Raw genomic sequence first — 23,228 nt, forward strand, 5'->3', positions numbered from 1 at the left:
CCCCATCTGAGTGTATACTGTATATATATGTGTGTGTGTGTGTGTGTGTGTGTGTGTGTGTTAACCCTGAATATAGTCCTGTGGAATCTGTAAAAGATGTGACTTTGGCTTCATGCTGTGAACTTCTTGACAGGCTGCCGTCTCTGGTAACCTTTGTGGGCTGTGTGTGTGTGTGTGTGTGTGTGTTGTGTGTGTGTGTGTGTGTGTGTGCTCGCCTTATGCTCGCATGTGTGCACAGAAGGTATGAGTGTGTCTTGCTGTCTTCTTCTATGCCAGGCTTTTTTAGTGGGGATTAATGGGTGAGGCGTTTGGAGTGATGGTTTGTTGGGGCTGTAGGAGGCCACTCCAGTCAGCTCCTCATTAACTATGAATGGGATCTACCTTTCACATGTTTTCATAGACAGGCTGAGCCTCTCTGCACATTCACTCAGCTCTCACAGAGTTTTTCAATTAACCAGGAAGTCTGGGAGGAGAGACACACCAAGGCTACAGCTCAGTTTTACTCCTTAACTTCAGCTGTAAGGATCGAAGTGTTGGAGAAAGAATAAATAATAATAATAATAATAATCCGGTATTATTCGGTTCAAGCCTTTATAACTTGTAGAAACATATTTGTTAAATTGTTTTTCATGATGGTGGGGGTGTATGGGTGAAATGCATGCTGGGAGCTAGGCGGTTTTATCGTTACAGTGCTGGAACAAATTGGCAGCTAGGCTAACTCGTGATGCTATATCTTTCTTGTGCAGATAGCTAGCTGTCACTCAGGCCAATACATCTTTGGTAGGTTAGCTAGTAGCGTAGCCATAGCCCGCTAGCTTAGCTACTTTACTTTAAATAGTACTAGCGTCTTCAGGCTAGTACGACCCAGTATCAGTATTTTAGTAGAGAACTTAAACTGTTCCTGAAACATTTTATTTTACTTCTGCTCTTATTTTTGCTGCTTCCCCTTTTTTCTCATTCGTCTATTTCCATCTCAGACTGTCATAACTCAGATTTATGTAAAAAAAAATGTATAAATTAATTTCCTCCTTGATGACAACTGTTTATATAACTCACCTGTTTACATTTTATTAAGACTTAAAGTACAGCGTCATTTACTACATAAAGTACATGCTGCTATCTTTGCTTTTTTGCATTAATAATATTCAGTGTTAAAGGAAACAGACGTGGACTTCTTTGTGGAAGTTTTCAGATTTGTTCAGATGATGTGAAATACAGTTTCAAATTTTGACAAATGTCAGCATGAATGACATCACTGCAGTAATAAGACAAGACAAAAGACAATAGATCTTATGAATGTCATTCCAGAAATCTATAGCAATCAAGTTTCATCGTCAAGGAGAAAAAAAAGACGATGAAAACTCTTTTTCCACCGTCTCATCAATATCATTTGAATCAGGCATTACAGCAGCATTAGATGAATATTTCTCTTCTAATCTGGGATTAGAGCCAGAGGATCAAACTGTGATAAGCAGGGAGTGATAGGAGAGACGGAGAGGGAGAAGGATAGAGAGGGAAGAAGCGAAGGGGATGAGGGACGGCTCAAAGAGGAGACGACACCAAAGGGAATCTCACGTGTCTGTGAGCGTATGCAGTAAAGTGTACGTGTTGCTTGTGTTTTATTGGCAGGATTTCAGCTTTTACTGTGTGGCCCGTGTCCGGCTGCGCTGCAATCTGTTTGCTCTGTCATTACGGAGAGGCAGCACATTTGGCCCGACACACCCTTAATCTCATGCACTGACTGATGGTGATGATGGTGGTGGAGTGATCTCCAGGGATCCGGCTCACAGGCTAGTTTGCTCCCTTGCTCCCCTGGCAAAACAATTCGATTATTTTTTACAATTTGGATATTTCGCCGCAGGGAACAGGGTCGAACGCTCTTTATCTGAAGGTGAAAACGAAAATGAACGCACTGCAAACGTCGGTTACTGCGCAGTTACCAAGAAAGACGGGAGTGAATGCTCAGCTACGGTGCCAGTTGCTGCCGCCAACTCCACTGTTTCGAATGTAAACACGGTGGGAGCGGCGCCGCTGCAACCTTGTCTTCTGCAAATGATGTATATAAACAACTAATTTGCAACAACAAATATGTTTTGCAGCACGCTTAATTGTGTCCTGATTAGATTTTCTGTCAATCAGGAAATCTAATGAGGAAATGTGTATTTGGCAAGTAACAAATATGTTGATACAGAGCACACCAGAACGTATTTGTATATAGCAAGTATATATTTTATTTTATTAGAGATGAGGCAATTAGTCAAATTAAAGGTGTTTTTTTTATTATTTGTGTCTTAGTTCCCTGAAATATCCACCTCCTCATCAGCAGTGAACAAACACATGAGTGTTTCATGACTTTCAGGTCTGCTCTGATAAACAATGTTAATGAGCTTAGTTTGTAAAACTTGCAGTTTTAATTGTGTCATATGGCTCAAAGTTTTAATCTGCAAACTATTGTATTTGGGGAAAGTAATAATGATGTTAGAGCAGGTGGACCGCAGCAGCCTTTAGGGCATGGCACTCTCCATATGTTGCAGGGCCAGTAGACACACGGGGTTTACTGCTCTGTTGTCTGAAAGTGGTTTTGTGGCCAGGCTTATGCTAAGTGCTACGTTGGCACTAACAGCAGAGTTTTGAAAAAGAAGAGAGCTGAAATACACATTAAATACATTTATATTCCTTCACTTTGTCAGATGCTTTTGCTAAAAGTGAGCCACTGCAGATCAAGGAGGCGCCTTTGAGAATAAGTGCCGCAACACTCAGTTTCAGACTCAAGGCTGCAGGTGCATTAAGTAACACAAAGTACAGAGAGAGATGAAGAAGGACGAGAGCAGGAGAGGGTGTGTGAGTACTCTCAGAGGACTGATTTTGAGGACGGAGGACCACACAGGTTTGCTGCCTCGCTGTGACTGTTGCACTAGTTGTTATCCGCTGACTGATTGTAGTGAACGACAAGAAGACTCATAAATCTGACCATGTCATGTGTAAATGAAACAGCACACTTGAGTTGTGTACCGACCTCATTGGCTTTGCCGCATTTTATGACTAAATTTGATCAAATTTCATCCACTAATAGTTTATTTTGTTTTATGGTTTTTATGTTTTCAGCATGCCAGTGTGACCACGGAGCCTACAGTGACACTGCAGGCTTGGATAATGAACACACACACACACACACACACACACACACACACACAGACACACACAGACACACACAGATACACACACACACACAGTAAGACTGTGTAGTCCGAGGCAGGCTGCGACGTCTTCAGCGCCCCTGATGCTGACGTACTTTGTGCAATAATGTGTGTGAGTGTGTGTGTGTGTGTGTGTGTGTGTGTGTGTGTGTGTGTGTGTGCTTTAATTTTCTCCTCTTTTCCCTCCCATGCAACAATGGATTACTTTGATTGACAGGTGTGACCGCTGTTTACCACGCACGTAGAACAACATTGTGGTTATTACAATTGTCACATGAATATGTTATGTTGGAATCGCTATGGCAACAGTAACATGCACTGTCTTACCCTGAAATGAGTGGGATGTCATGTTTTATTGCCATTCTGACACCAGTGTTTCCTTCATACAAGGCTCAGTGTGAGACACATGTTGTCTGAGAACACACAGTATATTAATAAATTAGCATTTTTCTAATATTGAAGTACTTATTTCTGTATCTCAGAAATATTGAGTTCGTTTCATACATGAGTTTTAAATTTAAAAGGCTTTATTTTTGTCTGACTAGTAGAGACAATAACCTTCATGAACCCAAAGTTAAGTAGTTTAGGGATGGCTGTGTGCTACGTCAGCGGCGTCTGTGATGCATGAATGAGCCACATGTTGTGCAGCATGAGAGCAGGGAAATCCACTTAAGTGGAGTAGCCTCATGCACATGATGCTGCAGGTGCAACACTGGATGTGAGTCAGCTGATGATCAAACAGTAGCAGGCTGCATGACTGATGCTATGCTAACACTTCTTGTTGAGTAGGAGTTTAAATGAGGTGCAGTAAAAACAGGTAGCTGTCAGGTAGGGCAACATGATAAACGTGTTACACCACAGCTATAGTTTTAGTTGCTCAACATTTGGGGAAATTTATACATTTATTTGCTTTCTTGTGGAGAGTTAGAGGAGAAGACGCCGATGTATCTCATGCTTAATAGTTCGATTAGCTTAGCATGAATGCTAGAAGGAGCTAGCCTTGGTAAGAGTGACCAGATGTCTCCGTTTCCCTGGCTTGAGCTGTCCCTGGAAATGTCCCTGTTTTTAGTGTTTGTAATTAAAAACAGACGTCTAGCATTGTGCTTGTTTTGGCTAACAGAGGGGGCTGGCTGCTAGCTAAAACAGCTTTAGAAGAGAAGCTAAGACGATCAAAATAGACATCCAATCTGATTTTTTTTGTTGTTATCTCTAGGCAGAGAAAGGATACTTACAAAAACAAACATACCCAAAGCCCCCTAGCGGGAACTTGAAAAAATTGTTTTTATGACGGAAGAAGTGAAAAAGAAGAAGTTGCCCGACGAACTCCACGTGACAATAATCATGACCTTTTATGAAAAATGCTTTTAAAGCTTTTGATCTGTGGACGCTTACGAACTAAAGGAATATAAATAATTGAGGAATAGATAGACAATAGGACTTCATGACTGCTTGAAAGGTAGGAAGTCGTCATTTAATCACTCAGCCTTCACAATGGTTTATTACAGTGAAACAGTTACTTGGTCAAAATACATGACTGTCCTCCTTTTTTATATCATAGATAAAAACATTTTAATGATATATTGAACGCCGAACTGGAAATGTCCCCGGTTTTCATTTCAGATATCAGGTCACCTTAGGCTGGGTTTACTTGGCAAGAAATAGGTACAGCACATAAATTCACCTAAACACTTCAACAAATGAGAGTGACAATGATTTTCTCGTGTACCTCTTGGGAAGAAAATGAATAAGCATATTTCACTAAATGTCAAAACTATTCATTTAAAGTGAATTAAAATTAGCAGTAACCGTGTAAAAGATATACAAAATATGACTGTGGATTCAGGGTGGTGCCCCTGAGACACAACACAGCACTGCTAGTTTGGATATAGCACACCCAGGGAAGAAGGAAGATGACCGTAAACAAAAAAGAAATGAACTATAACCAAAGAGAAGGTGACAGCCAGTAAGAGTAAGAGAAAGGATGATACAACCTTAGCGGGGAGTCGGGCCAGGTAAGTTCCCTCTGATGACCCTCTGTGTGGATGTTAGGTAGGAGTCTAATTAGCATAATCTATCATCTTTAAAGGGAATCTGGCAATCAGCATTTGATGCGGTGTGTGAATTTTCAATGTTATTGAATATGCCTAAGGGAGCAGAAAATCATCTCAAACTGCCCAATATGAATTACATGTACGGTTCAGCTGCTCCACCTGTGCAGCAGGAGTGGTGATTTAGTTCATTCAGAGTCGCTTTTCATGAAATGTTAATGATTTGAGTTTGGAAATGGCCGATCAAGGATTTTTTTTAAAAGTAGAAATTCAAACTCTTTTATTGAACCGGCAGTCAAAAGGAACAGAAGCTTTTGCTTTTTTTCAAATGAAGTCTGATCGTGGAGCAAAACCCTCTGATTTTTTTCCCCGCTGGTTTATTGCAAGTGAAATAGTCTGAAATGAAGTAGAAAAGTGAAATATAGCACAGAGTTGACTGCTGGCACAGCCCGACATCAGCTGCAGTGCATCTTAACACCGTTAGAAAACCTGTCACACTTGATCCCGCTGTAGTAAATCTAACAGTCCAGTTACAACTACTAGATGTCCCATGATCTGACTGACACAGAGCCTCCCTGATGTAAGAATCGATCTCACAAGATAAAAGTCTGACAAGCAGCGGCTTCTGTTTTCCAGACCACAGAAACTCCAACCTCTCAGTTTGATGCTGACTCTTTTGTTTTGCTTCGGTTGCTTGCAGCTTAAGGAATTTCACCATCATCTCTGAATATCTGCTCGAGTTTTAACAACGAAAAGAGATCATATTACCGCAGTTTTTATCTGTCTTTCAGAAGAGATTTTAAAGTCCTTTTTTACTTGTTTTTAAAGCTGTAAATGGTTTGGGACCGGCGTACTTTCCAGATTCTCTGTCATTTAATAATCCTTCACACGCTCTCAGATCTTTTACTGACAGACTTTTAAATATACACAAGAAAAAAAGGCGGTGCACACTATGGAAACATCACCAAGATCAATAACAGACGCTCAGTGAATTTTTTTAAACAACCGCTGAAAACCTATTTATTTAACTTTTAATTAATTCTCTCATATTTTACTATTCTCCCTGGTTTCTGTTTTATTAACGTATTTTATCATCTTCTGTCTTTTTATCGTCTATTTTTATTTGGTTTAATTGTTTTTATTGTAAAGCACTTCGAGCTACATCTCTCGTATGGAAAGTGCTCTATAAATAAAGTTATTATTATTATTATTATTGTTATTATTTAACTTCTGTCTTCTCTCTGTGCTACAGATTAACAGACCTGACGGGCTCGCTCACAGACGGACCAGTAAACTATAAATACAAGACCAAATGCACTTGGCTAATAGAAGGATAGTAAGTATCAGTGTTTCCGCCCTCTTCCTCTCATCATTAATCTTACTTACGTCCACTCGGTTAAAAACAGGGATTTTTTTGTATGTGGCTTAAGGGCTGCAGATAAAGAGAGCTTTATTACTGTGCAAATAGAGGGAGTTTGTCTTCCAGTGTCGTTACTGTGCACCAGAGTTGCTTTGCGCACATTAACTGCTCAGAAAACCGTGCCACACCGTGTGAATGCACACAGTGATCGCTCTGTAATGATATGTAAACTGCTGTATGTGGTTTATTCTGCTGTTGCATGCTTGCACTAAATGTTAGGTATACAATGGCCCTGTAACAGAATGAGAACTGTAAAAAAAAAAAGAAAAGAAAATCATTATCTTCTAACACATCTGGAAACAATAAATGGTTTGTTTTGGATTATCCCTTTAATGGCCTCCGTGCGTATCCTCTGGGATGTTAGATTGGCTTTAGGCGAAGGACTGAAGATGTTTCTTATCTCCTTGGGAACCATTAAAGGACAGTTTGGGTTCAGTAACATATTAGAGAAGACGATTAAGAGTATTTTTAGCCGTACTGGCGGCATTTCTCTGTGGCAATAAATGGTCTCACAGGTGAAGTCAAGTTGATTTCATTTACAAAGCCCACAACCACAAATTTGCCCATAGGGCTTTAACAGTTGGATGGACTGCCATGAAATTTTGTGCAGATATCTATTATACCCCCCCCCCAGCTGTGGATTTATACTGTACTTGGTTAACATGGCTTTTTGTTTTGCACAGATGTGTTCACATCTTTCAGAGGAAACAAGTCTTAATGCTGCAACAGAGATTTATAGGTCTTTACTTATAAATCTGAGTTATTAGTGACGACACACACATTAAAGGCATGTTTACAGCTGATTGTGATGACAGCTTTTTATATGTCTCCTTCACATTGCTATTCAGTTTTCTATTGATATTTATGGCTTCCAGAACGTGACTTTGGTGCCCACCATCAGGACCAAATTTCACCTTGACACTTGACACGTCCAAAACTAATGACAAGATTTAATTTGTACACGAGAAATCAAATCCAATCAAAATCAAATGGGCAGATGAAAGCCATGAAATTTACTGAGAATAGTTAATGTGACCAGCATTTCGTCTGGTGAACATTGTGTACATTTAAACTGGTGTTCAGGTTTTGATCATACACACCTTTATATCAACATCTGGAACCTTATTACATTAATTATCATTATAATTTGCCTTTTACTGCCACAATATCACGGTTTTCATCAGAGTGCTCCATTTTAGCACGTTCAGCTTATTTAAGGGATCTCGAAGCGGGATGTGGTCTTTACATTTTCAAACGCATAACCAGGATATTTTGATATAAAACCTGATCTGATATGTGACAGCAGGGTGCATGAAAACGCACCGATTGCAGTGGTGTATTAAGAAAAAGGTCACACTTCACATTGACTTCACTTTGGCAAAAAGGTTTTTTGAGGCATGTGCGACACCCACAAGTGTCTATTTATGACCATAAACACAGACTTCACAAATAGAGGTGACGCTTTTAAAAAGTAAGGAATCATATGGCGCATACAGGCTATATACAATATATATATTCATTAGTTTTGTTTTGGTCATATCCATCTGTTCATCAGTGTTTTCTTCCCTCTCTCAGTCCTAATGCAGTTCTCCGGCTGCGCTTCAATCACTTTGCCACCGAGTGCAGCTGGGACCACATGTACGTCTATGATGGAGACTCCATCTACGCCCCTTTGATTGCTGTCTTCAGGTAGGCACCTGCTATTCTGAATAGGAGAGCCGTACGAGTAAGGGATGGGGTGCGTGGGGGGGTGGGGTGGGGGCGGGGGTATGTAAATGAGTCAGGTAGCCTTTGGCATGGCTTCAAAAGCTCCCTACAAATTTGCTCTTATGCAGTCAAATGACTCTGTGTACAGGCAAACAATGGGCCGCATAATTACCACAGTACCACAATACAACCATAATAGAAAGAAAATATTGCAATTACTCACATCAGCCCTGAATATTAGTACCTCTTTTTGCACAGGACAATTTATAAACATGAACTATTTCATTTGACAGGAATTCACAGAAAACAATAACACCACAATAATCTACCAACCTCCCACTTTCTACTCTGCTCCCTTAAGGCTTATCTCTTGTTGCTCCCAGGATACGAAGAGGCGAATTTGGCCGTGGCATTTGAATATACAGTCTAGACTTGTGTAGCATTATTATCATTAAATAAGCTCACATTATAGATGGGTACATGCTTGTGTTGAGAAAAAAAACCAGCTGTGAATGTAGCAGGGAGGAGGCTTTGACTCAGATTCATTAAGGACGAGGGCACATTTGCAGTGCATTGCATTTATTAAAAGAGACAGGCTGACCAAATAAGAAAGCGGCAGCCGCCACTGCAAACCTCATCAAACAAATAAAAACGCTCTGCTCTGCAACGTTATTCTACTTTAAAGCTAATCACTGTCATATTTTTTAGTAGGGGTCTGCAGTTTTCTGAAATGAAAGTCTTTTCATCTTACAGCTCTCCAGTGGCGCTTTCAGAACATAAAATAAAGTAAAATAAAGCAGCATTTCAAAATACTTTTTTTAAAAATTAATATTACTTTTTTGTTGAAAGGGGCTGTCTGTCTCTCTATCTCTCTGTCTCTTTCTCTTTCTGTCAAACTATCCTTCAGCGGCCTAGTGGTGCCAGAGACCAGGGGTAATGAGACGGTCCCGGAGGTGGTGACAACATCCGGCTACGCTCTGCTTCACTTCTTCAGCGATGCGGCCTACAACCTGACCGGCTTCACCATCACCTACTCGTATGTCTAGATGTCAGCCCTCCTTCACTCTGCTCATTCGTCTGCCTCTCTGTTCCAGTGTCAGGTTTATTTAAATACAGACTTGTAGATACATATCTTCAACAGAGGCTGTGAAAGGGAAAACAGAGAATTATCACCAACTTTGCAGCTCAACAGAGCATTTCTTGACTGTTTTAGCCCATGTCAACAATGGCTGATAAAACCACTGTTACACCACCTGCCCAGCACCAACCTGCAGACATCTAGCTGGTGATGAAAGGGGAACACAAGAGTCAGAGATATTATTCTCAGAAATTGTGTGTGAATATTCCAGTTAATACCTATTAACCAGTTAAAAGCACAAATCAAAATGAATGACGCTGTTGCTTCGTGTCTGCTGGATGTGAAAATGTGTAACTGGTTGGAAACATTAGCCACAACAAGCCAAGTAGCTTTAACATGGACTTGTGTCTAAATTATTAACTAAATAGTTCCTGCTGTTGTTTTATATTATATATGTATTATGCATCGCAGGTATGACAATAACAATAACAAAAATAATTTTTGCTGAGTTTTGACTTCATGTAAATTCTGAGCTGTTGCCATGCCAACCGGTACGCCTTCTGCGTAGCGGGTACGCATTTTTGACATCGAAGCGCGCCGTCGAAAAGAAGAAAAAAAACGAAGGGGGGGTATTCGACCAATCACAACGCCGCATTCGTTTCCCTCGCGGAAATAAAAGTTCGCCGTCGGAGACGATGGACAAACATGTAGATGTCACGTCAGGAGACAGTAGCAAGGACTCACTAGTAAACAGCGACTCTTTTGATTTTGATTTTGTTTTTGTACCTGTCGTCGGCTGGTTCCTCAATTGTAAAGGTAAACGGACCGGGACTGTGAATGAAAGTTAACGTTAGCCACCCACGTTACGTATGTTTGCAAGCTAGCTAGCTTACTTGTTCGCCAGTCCTGTAAGTTAGCAAAGCAAGTTGTATTGTCTGTAATGGACAGAAAATGTAATAATAAAATAAACATTCATGGTTGGCAGGTCTACACTTCACATAATTAAAGGCACACTTTTCAGTACAGTTAATGATTTTTTTTCCTAGCTAGCTAGCTAGCTAAATGCTGTAGCTAACGTCCATACAGATTACTGTACTTTCGTGACAATGCCATTGAGTAAAAGTTTGTTTCATTTCCAATGTTAATATATTCTAAAACTGTTGACGTGCGTAACTGAAAATGCTGTACATGTGAATAAGTCTGTTAGGGAGCTGGGCAGTTAAAATGGTATATTAAAATCAGAAAACATATTATTAACATTGACAAAAATATATTTTGTCATTTACGAATTGTTTACTATTTATATTAATATGAACTGTTAAATATATTTAATTTGGTGTAGTTCATACTGCTTATACTGTCTGAACTTGTCATAGATTTTTGTAGGGATTTTCCATATACGTTTAGAGCATCCATCAGTTTTTCTTTAGCCAGCTTCATCTCCAGTTAGCTTGGTCATTCTCATGCCCCAGTTCTACTTTTAATGATCTGATTCATGAATGGCTTTAAAGCTAGTAGCCTCATCAGTAGCCTTGGGCACACTCTTACACGCCTTGGGTTGCTAGTGACCCGATGCACTTTTTAGACAAAAAACATTGATGAAGACAACAACTAGTTTGAGCATTACCAGCTAGTTGAGTGCTTGATTGAATAAAATTGACAGGGTGTAATATGGTCATGTGTTGCTAAAGACCCAAGGTGTGCATATAAGGCTAGGACAGTCGTGTGGATAGTGGTGCAACAGTTTTTTGGGGTGTTTTTTTCTTTCCAAGCTCTGCTCAAAAGTCACTTATATAGCACAGTGCATCATAATACTGTCTACACCACCTCTTCCACAGACACAATCCACACTGCTTTATAGCCACGTTGGAAAAATTGAATATGTGGCAGGTTGAACACATGGGGGGAATGAGGACAGTTAATGTACAGTCACATATCCTCAAGGCTTTTATCACACACACACATACACACACACACACGCTCACACACTCACACACTGAGGAGAGGTAAGGTTGTCATGACGACCTTCTTGTCACAGCAAACCAGCTTTTCCTATTGACAAAAACATGATTTTCTCTCACTTAGAATTTGTTTTTATATACTCGATCAGAGCAAGAAGTGGAATTCTTCAAAAATTGGAAGTGAATCACTTTTAGACAAACAACTAAAAACGTGTGCAGTTTTTTTTTTAGCGCTAGCCTTTTTTTTGTGCTTTTCCCCCCTGAGATTTATTGAAGGTCGTTCTTCAGTGCATGTTACTGATGAATAAGGAATGATCCACAATGGACCATGCAGTTGTTAAAAGAAAACGAATTACATGTGATGTGGAGGCTGATTTTCCTTCAGAGGGTGCATTATTTCTCATAACCATACTGCTGTGCTGTGTACTATATATTGAACTGCCAGTAAATCAAACTGACCTTATTGACCACAAAGGCAGGGGAAAGGCAACTTTATTTATGTTGCACATTTCAAACACAGGCAATTCAAAGTGCTTTATATAATGAAAGAAAAAGTGTTAATATGGCATAAAACAGTAATAAGCAACAAAAACCAGAATAAGATTTATTGATTATTGCCTTTATAAAGTTGCTATGGCTAATACGTTAGCTAATGTAACTGTTTACATATCCAGCTGACACAGCAACATTGCCAATCATTTTGAGTTGTTTTGTGATCATTTCATTTTCATTTGACCTCTGGTTGGATTCTACATACTCCTGAGGAAGAGTGACTTGGGCTTTAGCTACTAAATGTTCCTCTGTCTTCACTGGTGACTTGCTAACTTTAACTGGTGGCAGCGTACAGTGGTTTCATCACAGCTCAGTCGGTAAAAACAGCGATCAGCTGCTGCTGCTGGAAACGAGGCCGATGAGAGCACAGAGACACTGAACCAGAGCTGCAGAGAGTTCAGCACGACAACCCCTTTCATATAACCTGTAGTCATTTGATCCATTGTTAAAATTAAAACATTGATTGGTGGAGCTTTAGATAATTATATCTTTTAATGGCTACTTTGTTGTGACAGTTTATTTTGACCTATCAACCTTGCAATAAATTTTTATCATAAGAAAGAAACCATTTTAATTGCCTCAATTAGTATTAATTTAATGAGGCATCCACAGTATCTGACAGTATGGTGTCATGTACTCTCTGTGCCTGTGGTGCTGTATAACCTTGACGAACTTCCTTGACTTTCAGTCTAATTGTGTCTCCCTCAGGATAAACTCTTGTCCCAACAACTGTTCGGGCCACGGCAGATGCAGCACGGCGAACTCGGTCTCCGGGCGCGTGTACTGCGAGTGTGAGGACTACTGGAAAGGAGAAGCCTGCGACATCCCGTACTGCAGAGACAACTGTGGCAGCCCCGATCACGGCTACTGTGACCTGACCGGAGAGAAGCTCTGCGTCTGCAACGACAGCTGGCAAGGTAAAGGAGCAGGACCAACAGGACGGGGAAGAGGACTGAATTTAATCAGGGAAATTAAAACAGACATATGGATGACCTGAGGGAGCTTGTAGAGAGACCTTTGGTCTCACTGAGGAGGTATGGCTCTTTGGCCTGGAGCTAATGGACTGTGTAGATGATTGAGAGGGTTGGGGGCTAGGGAGGGGTTAAACCAACTCATGCATTATATCATAATGTGTTAATCCTTGCAGAATATACTGAGTAGCTGATTGGAATGAATCTTTAGGTTAAAACTCTTTTACATTTGGTTAAAAAATGAAATTCTTTCAGATTAAATTACATAAAATCATTGATTCCACAATATTTAGATTTTGACCATATCTTATAATACAGTAAAATATAAACATTTAAAAGACTTTAAAGCAATTGAAACTAAGTCAAAGTCATTGATATATCTTCATATAATCACGGTACAAATGAGGCCAATGCCAGTGTTATTTACTCTCAAAATAGAGACCAATTTTCCCATGATGCTTGTCATGAAGAGGATCTTTTTGATGGTTCTGTTTTGTTCAGAATGAACGCGAAAAGGGAATCAAAAGGGAAACAGACAAAAGGAGGAGACACAAAAGCACAACAGTAGCTGTCTTCCTGTTTATGCCAAACATGATGTTGCTTGGTTCAATATTATTTTGTGTCATAAAACAATAGATGCAATATCCTGGGAAATCTTGCCTTGTGTCGCATAATATATGTGGCTTCATTATTTTTGTGTTTTATGTTTCATTTGTGAACACTTTCCTCCTGCAGCAGCGCACTCAACAACTTTATGATACATAGCTTCATGGTTTCTGACTGAGAATAATTTTACACCAGTGTATTGTCCTTGTTTTAAAACGAAAAAAAATCATATTTCATGATGCAAATGGGTGAAATCTGAAAAAGACTAGACTATAAAGTGCAAAAAATACATGCACTGCTCTGCTGATTTACAAGTTGCACTCAGTAAACATAAATTAAATTTATAATACAGATAAAACTAAATTCTGCTTTTTCACCAGAGCTGAAAATATTGATTATGATAATCTCATCATCTTGAAATCTGTATTGGTGAGAAACTTTCAAACTAGTTTCCTCTGTAGGAATAAAACGTGTTTTCCTCTGCACTGAAGGAGGACACTTATTGAGAGCTTTCCTATCAGTCCTGGATTATGGGGACATTTTATACAGTACGTGCATGCTTCTGCTGCAGCTCTGAAGCCGCCGCACGCTGTTTATCACTCTGCACTAGGATTTATCACTGCTGATAATTATAACACTCATCACAGAGAGCTGTCTGCTAGGGTTGGGTGGCCCTCTCTGTCCCTTGATAGACACTGGGTTTATTTATCTACAAGGCCATGACAGGTTTCTTACCCCCTTTTACGTTACTTCACTGCTGCCGTTTAATGCGGACCCTTATCGAACACGTTCAGGTGACTGGATTACTTTGCAGGTCCCGGCTGGTTTTTACTGAGCCTGTGAAATCCAGTTTCTCACCTGGAATAACATCAAGAACAATCTAAGACTTACCTCATTTTTACCCTTAAGGCATTTTAAAATTTATTTCACAGCTGGTTTTGTTTTTCTTGATTAATTTGCTTTAAATTTTATTGCTTTATTTACTCTTAAGGTTTTATTGTTTTACTACTTTGACTTTTTATTACTTTTACTTTTATGTCAGTTTCTTATTCTTGTTTCTTGGCACTTTGGTGGATCTTTTGTTTATTCTTTCACTTGGTCACACTGTAAATGAGGTCTCTCTCTCTCAGTTAAAGCACAGGTCGTATGAATGAATTGAATGAACAGCGAATGGCTTGTAGATGTTTCCAATTTCCTCAGCGATTGTCTCATTTGTTCAAGGCAATTACACTGATGTCCCAGTATTAATATGGTAATTCTACATGTACAATCTTCAAATATTATTTAAATTGCATTTTTTTCCTAGTTTGTCTGAAGCATCAATCTGAGACTATGTGCCGAATATGCAAATTGATACCAGTACTAAAATTTTTAATTGTTGTCTGCCTTGTGTAGTTTGTCAACCGTGTCTTTCCCCTCAAAACAATTCAGATTCAATATTATCTTACATAATAATGATATTTTTAATCTAACCCCACCAGAAATAGCAGTCTGAAGTTGCATCAGGTGGTGAAGCACTGCCCCCTCCTGGATTAACAGTGTAAACACAAATAGACACAGTAGGAAAGGAGTGAAGCCACTTTCTACCCTTCAAATCTCAATTTAAACGCAACCAACATGCATGTTAATCCTGAGCTGTAAGTCATTTTATTTCCTGTATGGTTGTTAAAAATAAACAAGCAACATTATTAATGAAAAACCTGATATATTTAAACAGCTTTGAAGAGAATGTATCATTTAAAATTTTACATTCACCCTGACCAATTGATTATTGGCATGAAATTAAAACGCTGTTGAGTCTTAATTATCGCTCTGAAGACATGCTGATAAATGAAACTGTAAATATCAACACTAAATGCAGTCATCTGAAATTTTGAAGCGTTAAATATAATTTGTTTTAAATTAAACCCACAGAAAGATGCTTCTATAGTAACTACACTGAATAACAATATCACTTACACAACAAGTGAATATACACAAATTCAAAACCAGACGTCATTACAACAGTTCATCATGTGATTGTTACGTCACTGCTAAATTTATAGTAAGTGTTGTGAGTATTGATTATAGGATGATTGAACCATTTTAACCTTTTTGACCATTATTAGCAAATTTGAGCAATTATTATTCTCTGCCCAAATTAAGCTGTTTTCTTTTCACATGTAGCAGTTCTGTTTTAATTCCTGTGTCAAACAATAAACAAATATATATTTTCTTAATGTAAGAATTTAACAAAACCCTAATTTTTCTCAAAGAAATTTTGAGACAATCACTTTATTTTTTTTATTTTTGGCGTGAAGAATCTGCAGTTACGACTGGACTTAAGGTGTGTGTGTGTGTGTGTGTGTGTGTGTGTGTGTGTGTGTGTGTGTGTGGGGGGTAATGAATCAGGAGGGCGCAGCCGCACAGCCTGAGCGCAGCCATCTGAGACACAGACAGCGCGGGGGAATAAAAAAGTGCTGGTTGCCACAGCAACCACCATTTCACAGCAAAAATATATGTTTTTGTGTTAATGAAAAGAGGACGTGGTGCCGTTTGTCCTCCTCTCCTCTCCTCTCGTCACTCCGCTGAGATTTGTGTGATGTAAATACAGTTTGCAGCAGCGAGTCGATGCCTTTCAGCTGTTTGTTCTCCTCATGTTTGCTCTCGTCTCTCATTTGTTAAACCTGCTGAATACTGAACGCTGATCAGACCCACCTGCCCCATTAGAAAAACCTCTGATGGTTGTAGCCTGATCTGAGGAGCGAGGAGAGGACGACTCACCACACTGATGAAGGATGACAGTGGGTTTATTGCTCTGTTGTTGTCTGACCATCATATGAATCTGATCTGTGCTTCTTTTCTGTCTTTATTCCTCCGCGCCGGCGACAGACAGAGCCGGAGGCCATATTGTTTTCTTACCGTCCGTCCGTCCCGTTCTCGCGGACACGATATCTCAGTAACGCCTTGAAGGAACTACTTCAAATTTTTGCACAAACATTCACTTGGACTTGAGGATGAACCGATTATATTTTGGCGGTGAAAGGTCAAAGATCGAGAACAGGGTGACCTCAGAAAACACTCACCTTTTAGCTGGCTGTTGCTCAAGACTTCACACGGCAATTATGACAAAATTTCACATAGATTGTTGATATTTTATATGATTCTGGATAAACGGGGATGAAAGCTGAAACCAGTCTGAGTGGAGGCTTATTGAAAGTGCTGCTGCAGCTGATTTATCCAAATAAAATCTTTACTGTATGTGTGTATTCCCTAAAGCCGTCTGCACACTATATAACATCCTAATAAAGTTCAGGAAGTTAGTTATTAAAGTTAGTTTTTTGTAATATTAGATCACATGTTTAAAACATTTCTTATTGTGCTTTTTTTTCCACAATCATTTCTTTATTGAATTATTTGTTTAAGCAAATAAACAACACAGAACAAGAAGGCACATGTAAGTAGACAGATACAGCTTATATCATAATGAATAAACGATGAGTAAGAATAAATAACAATCACTAACAAATAATAATAATAATAATAATGATAATGGAAAAAGGGTACAACCTCAAGTTTGTTTTTTATGATGTAACTTATGTTTTCTAAAGCAAAGACAAAGATAATTCTCCTCATCCACTGTGGAATAGTTTCTTCCATGAGAAGGAAGAAGTCTCAAAACCATCTGGGTAAATATTCAAAATACACAGTTTAGAGTTAAGAGGTACCTTTTTTTTCTTATTGTGGTTTTAATGATCTGATCTTTTTTTGTATTAACTGGTTTTTAATCATGTTTGAGGCTAATTTAAGATGCTGCTTAAATAAAATGCTTCCACCCCTCTCTCCTCCACCTCAGGTCCAGACTGCTCTCTGTCCGTTCCCTCCACTGAAGCGTTCTGGGTGCTGCCCAGCGTCAAACCGTCGGCGCAGTCTTTGGGTCGGGCGTCCCATCAGGCCCTGGTGCACTCGGGGCTGATGTGGGTGGTGGGAGGCTACTCCTTCAACTACTCCAACTACCACATGGTTCTCAAGTAAGCAATCTGACCTAGCGGGCTTCCGTTCAGTTCTGCGAGACCGAACAAAAGGGCGCAGAACAGCGTTAAAGTCAATTTTTTTTGGCAGCGAAAAACTACTAAAAACTACTCTCAAAACACCTTGACTCCAACACAGGTGTATTTAGAGCCCTTTTTTAATTGCTGCTTCCTGACGCAGGTATCGCACGTTGACTGACTGTGTTGGGAAATCTAAAAGGCACGGAGCCATCGTTAATCTTATCAGTGCCATCTGTGCACGGACGGAGAGACGAGAGGCTTAATTTGCGTCAGAGTTTGTTCTCAGAATCATAACTCAAGTCTGACACACACACACGTTCGGACTCAGCGTGACCTGCACCTTCATCCATCGTGGACAAATGTCCCTAAATGTTCTTATAACTTCATAACCTGCCTGAGAATCGTCATGTTTCTAAGTTGTACTTCATTATCAAAGCACTCCAGTGGTAATTGTCTGTGCACGCATGGCTACGCTGCATGCATGATTTGCTAATAGGGGAATCAGAAGACTTTTAATGGTGCCATTGGGGCTAAACGTATGCTAATCCAGGTTCTTTGGCCCCATAGGGACGGACTTTGAAAAGTCTGCCTCATATCTCTGTAGTGCTTTAATGTAGCAGCACTCACGGGGTCTGAACTTCGGAGTCAGTGAGAAAAAGTGGACTACAAATGTATTTTATAACTTTTCAGACTATCGGTGTTGAAGTCTTTTCCTTTTGATTTTTATTTATATATATATATTTTTGTTCTTTTTCTTCCTGCAGCTACAACCTGGAGACCAGCACGTGGGACGCGGTGCCTGTCAGCAGCGGCCCTCTCTACAGATACGGACACTCGCTGGCTCTGTACCAGGTAACTGAGCTGCTGCTAATGCTGCTGCACGAACACGACAGAGACAAGATGTTCCTTATGCAGGAAAATATGAAAATACAGTACGGTGTGAACGCCGCTTCTGTGTCAGGTAACAAGTAATATTAATACATTACAGTCAAGTTTTAAAACAACTTACAACACAGATGCACACACAGACAAATCTAAACATAGTATGCACAATTAAAGCTGCAGATTTTTTGTATTTAGCAGGAAGTTGCGTATTTGATCTGTGGTCTGTCGTCTTCCTCATTACCTGTGGATCAAACACCTGCACCAGTGAACAAAAACACTGTCTGTACAACACCTGTAAACACTCGTCTACAGCTCTCGGCTCTTTCATGTGCTTAAGTTGTACCATTCTCAAGTTGTCTGACACACACACACACACACACACACACACACACACACACACACACACACACACACACACACACACTGTAGAGTTGTTGCATCAGGAGTCAGCTCGGTGTATGAACTCCTTTAAATTCCGAAAGATTTACTTTACTAAGAATAAAATAATGTTGTAGCTCATTAATAGCGAAGAATAAAAGATCATTTTAACCTCAGAACAGTTTCTGTCACGTAATTATAGAGCAGAACACGATGTCACAGATTAACCAAGATTAACTTTGTGTTAGATTATATTATATAGTACAATGTGCTCAGTTTTATCCACCAGTTTAAGACCTGAAAGATGAAGCAGTTTGGATTTCACTCCGTCAATTAACTAGTGGATTAAACTGCTCATCAGCTGAGTTTCACTATTTTATTTTTGTTGATTATTGATTTATCTTTTGATTAAATAATGAAAAAAAAACAAAAAAAACACCAAACTGTGTTTCAAGTTGTTGTAAATAGAATATGTTTTATTTTATTTATTTATTTTTATTTCTTTTAAGACGGATGTGATGATGGTCTCTGTCATTATTTTTGACATTTTATAGCCTGATAATTACTTTACAATATAATCCACAAATGGCTCATTTGCCGGTTTTTGAAGCATTTTTTTCTGCTGGAGTCATTTCACCAGACTTTAAAGAACATTTGACACTTTCTGAAAAACAGCCCCATTAGTCACCTTCCCTGTGAAGAAATGAGAACATCAGGATCATCCGTGCGTCCGCCTGTAGATCACTCACTTCACAGTCTGGAGCTTCAAATGATGCGTCACTGTCCAAATACTGGGACACGTGGTGATTGTGTGTGGAGGGGAGTCATTTAATGGCGGAGGACGGGAAGTAGAACGAAGACAAATCTCCGTTCTGCTGTGATGAAGGTGAGATTTGATGCGCAGGAGGTCGGCGGCGACCGAAGCTGGAGGAAGACCTCTCACGCCGAAGGGTGGATGAATGCGGTTACTCCACTTCATCAGCGAAGTTTGTCGCCTTCTCGCGAAACATCTTAGATCACAGCACAAAGCAGATATTCATGCTTTACTTCATATCCCGACTCTTCACCTCTCACCCTTCAGTTTGACACCGACTCCATCACGTTGTAGCTGCTGCGCTGCTGTTACTGGTGTTTTTAATTAGTTGATTGTTGCATGACGCTGATGCTGCAGAGCTGCAGTGATGTGGAGTAAAGTGTGTATTAGAGCATGTTAGTTTATCATTAGAGAGTTAAAGCTGCTCTTTTCATATTAACAATGAATGTGTGTCATGAAAAGTGTTGCTTGAGATAAAATAATTGAGTTTGAGAGGTTAAGAGGTGCTGGTAGCTGGATTTTCATCACCATTGGACAGCTAAGCTAAGCTAACAGGCTGCTAACTGTGAGTAGTATTGGATATTTTTTATCTAACATATACATGTGTATCTCAAAATATCAAACAATTCCTTTTAACAGGGAGACCAGCAACCACATCAGTGAACCTGAAAGAGGTTCAACTTTACAAAGCTGTGTTCACTAGGTTGTTACACTGCCACCGTGTGGTCACAAACTCCAATAACAGGTGTAAAAACAGATTTAAAGATCTGCAGGTTGCACCCAAAACACTCAGATGTCCAGTAAAATTCCCTAAAACACAGTATTTACTCACGTCTTTAGAGACACTGCTGCAGCTAAACTAACAGAGGTTTGAAAAATGACCAGCTCAGCACCTCTATCTTCTTCCCCACGTAGGACGACATCTACATGTTTGGCGGGAAGCTGGAGGCAGGATCGGCTAACGTGACGGACGAGATGTGGGTGTTCAACATCCCCAGGCGCACCTGGTCACCGCGGAAACCCGCCCCGCCTCCTCCCTACGCCCTGGAGGGACACACGGCCCACGCGGTGGAGCTGGCCGACGGCGAGCCGGTGATGCTGATCTTCTTCGGCTACTCGCCGATCTACAGCTACGTCAACAAAGTTCAGGAGTACAACATCAGTGAGTGCGCCTGCTGACTCAGCTCTTTACTGTGTCTTTATTTGTTTAATTGTTTTCTTTCATTGAAGGAAGTGAAACACCTGCGCTCTTCAAGTTGTTGACATTTTCCAGAGGCTATGTTCACACAGGTGGAAGAAACCATTACTGTTTAATTCAATATAACAACATGAAGCACAACAACACTCTCCTGCTCATCTACCTTTGTTATTTCATGTTATTACTTTGTCATATTTGCGTTGGTCCTTGGCAGCAAAGTAGCGTTTAAAAACCTCAGATTTTTTTTTGGTGCCAGCTGCACATTAACACACGCTACATTAACTCTCATACATCTGAATACTGAACACAACAGGAAGCAACACTCACTGCTGAAGGAAATCATTACTCATGTTTCGCACAATGTTTTATTCTCATTAGGAAACAGCTACACTAGACGGAAACACAGTGACAAACTTGACTTCTTCATTCTGACCAGACTGGACGTAAAAATTAGTGAATTGATTCAGTTCCAATCACAGACAAACTTTTTATCATCCCTCAACGTTTTGCACGGCGTCCACCGCCTGACGCATCTAATTAACCAGCTCAGAAAACTGACAACCAGGCTTTTTTCTCACGACTCCCGAGGTTTTTTAGCTCCAGTTCCTTCTTTCTTCTTCTTAAAGTTACCACACAGGTGAATCTCAGAATTACGCCCCCAAAACAATTCTCTCCAGAAGCTCCACATTAAAGGAAGTAAAAAAAAAAAAAATGTCTGCGAGTCATACTTTGTGTAGCTTCAAAGTTTAAAAGGCGGCAGAGGAGTCTGTTCGGTAACCTGAAGTCAACTTTTCTGATTTGGTGCTGCAGTTTTTCTGGTGGAGGAAGTGAATTCCTGCTGTGAGGCAAATCTTTAATTGGCAACCGGTTCTGTGTGTGTGGAACATCTCGTCATCAGAAATTTGTGCATGGTTTTCTAATGCTGTCTTTTTTTTTAATGTTCACCTTTTTAAGCATCGCAAGCGTTATTGTTGCTCTCTGTTCACATTTCTGCAGCTGTATTTAATTGACTCGCACTTTATTATTACGTTAGTGAACTTTTTTTGAAGACCGTGTTTATTTATTTAATTTATCTTATAGATAGTTTTTTATTGAGTTTAAACTAACAGAATAACATACAATACCCCCCACCACAGACAGCTGTATAGCACACACACATCAAAAGAGAGAGAGAAAATAAAAAAATTTTAAATAAATAAATGAGTAAATAAATATAAAAATAAATAAATGAGTAAATAAAACTAAAAATAAATAAATAAATATAAAAATAAATAAATGAGTAAATAAAACCAAAAATAAATTAAAAAAAATAATAAAAAAAATTCAGATTGAATAACGGTAATAAAGCAAAAAATAATTAATTAAAGAGGATGAGGTTAAACCAATTGCTTTTATATGATATCTTTGTTTCCCTCTTTGGCCAGCAGATGGCGGTGTCGTACAGCTTTTACAAACCAGCAGCTGTAACTCGAGGTGGAGAAAACACACACACATCCACGCTCGTGTACGCGCCGTCCATTAGACACAGGACGCACTGAAAGGCAAACCTGTGTGCAGTTATACACACACACATGCTCACACACACACACACACACACACACACACACACACACACACACACACACAGAAAGCGGTCATTAAGAAGAGGTGGCACCCGGGCCGGACTGTCTGGGAGAAGACAATGATTAATGAATCCACTGCATTTCCTCACTGTCCTGCCTCTCTGCCTTTCTGTTTTTCCTCCTTTTCTCCCTCTTTCTCATCCCTCCTTCTTTCTTTTCTTCTACCCACCCCCCCGCTCACATCCACTTCTTCTCTTTCATCGGCTGCCTTCACTTTCTGACCCCCCTCTGTCATCACTCCTCCTTGGTCCCCGTCATCTCCCGCTCCTCTCCCCTCACCTTTTCTTTTTTTTTTTCCCCCTTCCCTCCCTCACCCCTCATCTGTCTATCACTTTCATCTTCACCCGCCTCTCCCATCTCCCCTCCTCCCCTCCTCCTCGTCCTCTGGCAGTGTCACAAGTGTAAGTCAGCACCGAGCATCATTAGGCTTCAGAGGGAGCGTCTGAGAGAAAGTGTAACCAGGAAATGAACAGAGGGGAGTGGAAGCGGTGTGTAAAATATGAGATAAAAGTTTTTAATGACCACTTGGAGAGGCAGGTTTGCAGCAATTAGCTGCCAGAGATGAGATAAGAGTTGACCTTCTACTTTCTTGTTGCCTCCTCATAGCAGCCCCTCTTCCTATCACTGTTTCTCTTGTTCTTTTCTGTTCTTTTTTTTTTCTTTCTTCCGGGCCTGTGTTCTCCGGTCTGCTGCTCCCCCCCCCCCCTTTATCTCTGTAACTTCTCAATTGGGTGTTTTTCTCTGAAGCATTATTGGCTTG

At 40.0% G+C, this 23,228-nt stretch overlaps 1 protein-coding gene across 1 annotated transcript in view; it reads left to right on the forward strand.

Moving 5' to 3' along the window:
* Positions 1 to 23,228, forward strand: part of atrnl1a (attractin-like 1a) — a 216,481-nt gene that overhangs the window by 20,998 nt on the left and 172,255 nt on the right. The window contains exons 2-8 of the mRNA XM_023394687.2: positions 6,498 to 6,581; positions 8,241 to 8,354; positions 9,280 to 9,408; positions 12,672 to 12,880; positions 17,376 to 17,550; positions 18,336 to 18,423; positions 20,564 to 20,810. Coding sequence (XP_023250455.1) covers positions 6,498 to 6,581; positions 8,241 to 8,354; positions 9,280 to 9,408; positions 12,672 to 12,880; positions 17,376 to 17,550; positions 18,336 to 18,423; positions 20,564 to 20,810 — 1,046 coding nt within the window. The remainder of the gene's footprint in view (positions 1 to 6,497; positions 6,582 to 8,240; positions 8,355 to 9,279; positions 9,409 to 12,671; positions 12,881 to 17,375; positions 17,551 to 18,335; positions 18,424 to 20,563; positions 20,811 to 23,228) is intronic.

The sequence above is a fragment of the Seriola lalandi genome, unplaced genomic scaffold (assembly GCF_002814215.2).
Source record: "Seriola lalandi dorsalis isolate HSWRI2012SDOR001 ecotype SW California unplaced genomic scaffold, Sedor1 jcf7180002054952, whole genome shotgun sequence".
NCBI classification, from domain to species: domain Eukaryota; kingdom Metazoa; phylum Chordata; class Actinopteri; order Carangiformes; family Carangidae; genus Seriola; species Seriola lalandi.